Source organism: Chrysochloris asiatica, unplaced genomic scaffold (assembly GCF_000296735.1).
Source record: "Chrysochloris asiatica unplaced genomic scaffold, ChrAsi1.0 scaffold00829, whole genome shotgun sequence".
NCBI classification, from domain to species: Eukaryota; Metazoa; Chordata; class Mammalia; order Afrosoricida; family Chrysochloridae; genus Chrysochloris; species Chrysochloris asiatica.
This window is the reverse complement of record NW_006409347.1, coordinates 3,052-4,211: the sequence shown is the minus strand read 5'-3', so window position 1 is coordinate 4,211 and position 1,160 is coordinate 3,052. Positions and strand designations below refer to the sequence as shown.

The 1,160-nt window shown below is 43.0% G+C and overlaps 1 protein-coding gene across 1 annotated transcript in view; it reads right to left on the bottom strand.

Moving 5' to 3' along the window:
* Positions 1-451, bottom strand: part of LOC102812652 (swi5-dependent recombination DNA repair protein 1 homolog) — a 4,498-nt gene extending 4,047 nt beyond the window's left edge. Inside the window, exon 1 of the mRNA XM_006877999.1 lies at positions 69-451. Within this exon, the coding sequence (XP_006878061.1) occupies positions 69-427 (359 nt within the window). The 5' untranslated portion in view covers positions 428-451. The remainder of the gene's footprint in view (positions 1-68) is intronic.
* Positions 452-1,160: the final 709 nt, after the last annotated feature.

Below are 1,160 nucleotides of genomic sequence, written 5' to 3'. Positions count from 1 at the left end.
CATCCCCTGAGCCTGCTTGGTCAGGTATTCTGTGTTGTTGTTGGCGGAGCTCTCTGCTATACGTCCACCCGATCCGCCATCTTGTTTGTTCCTCTGCACTGATATTCTTGAAGGTACTTTTCAAACATATACTTTCTTCCAATTCATTGTTTACATGTTTAAAATTTTCTTGATATTCCAAACAGTTTTCTTCTGTTGAAGACAATGGTTTCTCTGCAACAATTGGGTCACTTTCTTTAATCTCTACTTTAAGTCCTTCTACTATACTGTAACAGTAAGGAAATGATGATCTTGTTTTCCTTAGTCGTTCTCGAAGTGCTGCGCTCATAGGTTGTTTTCTTGAACTATTTATGTGGGGAGATGGTGGCGTCTCGCAGGCCTGCGGAGTGCAGGGTAAAGTCACAGGGGAGTCTGAAGGGTTCTTCATCTGGAAAAATCTTGATTTCTCTCAGTAAGCCTTCAATTTCTATGAACTTCACTTGGCTGCGATTAGTTCTTAACCTTCTTTGTTGTACTGTTTTTCTTTTACAAAACTTCAGACACATAATTAATATCTAATTTAAACAAGACTATTTGTTTTTAATCACACTATCTTCAAAATCGGCCACACAGGGGTAAAGTAACAACTTTGGATAGTCAAGAATTCTTAAGTTTGGTTATGACCGCTTCACATTGAAACAGAACCAAAATCTTGACTCAAAGACATCATCATAACCACAGATCACTCGAACCCTAGCCACAGAGACCCGAACCAGTGCCCTCCAGAACCCAGGCGTAAGGGCTACAAGTGGCGATAAAGTTACGCAAGTCTGTGTGTGTTTTAAGGGCTGTCCAGTCAGTGCTTGTCCAGCGGAGCCACGCGTCTGCATTTGTCGTTGATAGGTGCCATCGAGTCAGTACGGACTCATAGCGACCCTGTTGCACAACAGAAGGAACCACAGCCCGGTCCTAGTTTTTAAAGTAGCAAATAATCCCTAAAAGGAGAGTCAGTTGAAGTTTGTGTCCTCAGGCAGCGATAACTGCATCACTATTTATCCAGGTTGTAGGATAGCCACTGGACTGCTAAGCATAGGTTGGTGGTTCAAACCCACCAGCTGCTCCTCAGAAACATCCAGAGTCGCTAAGAGTCGGACCCCACATGAAGGCATTTAACAAGTCAG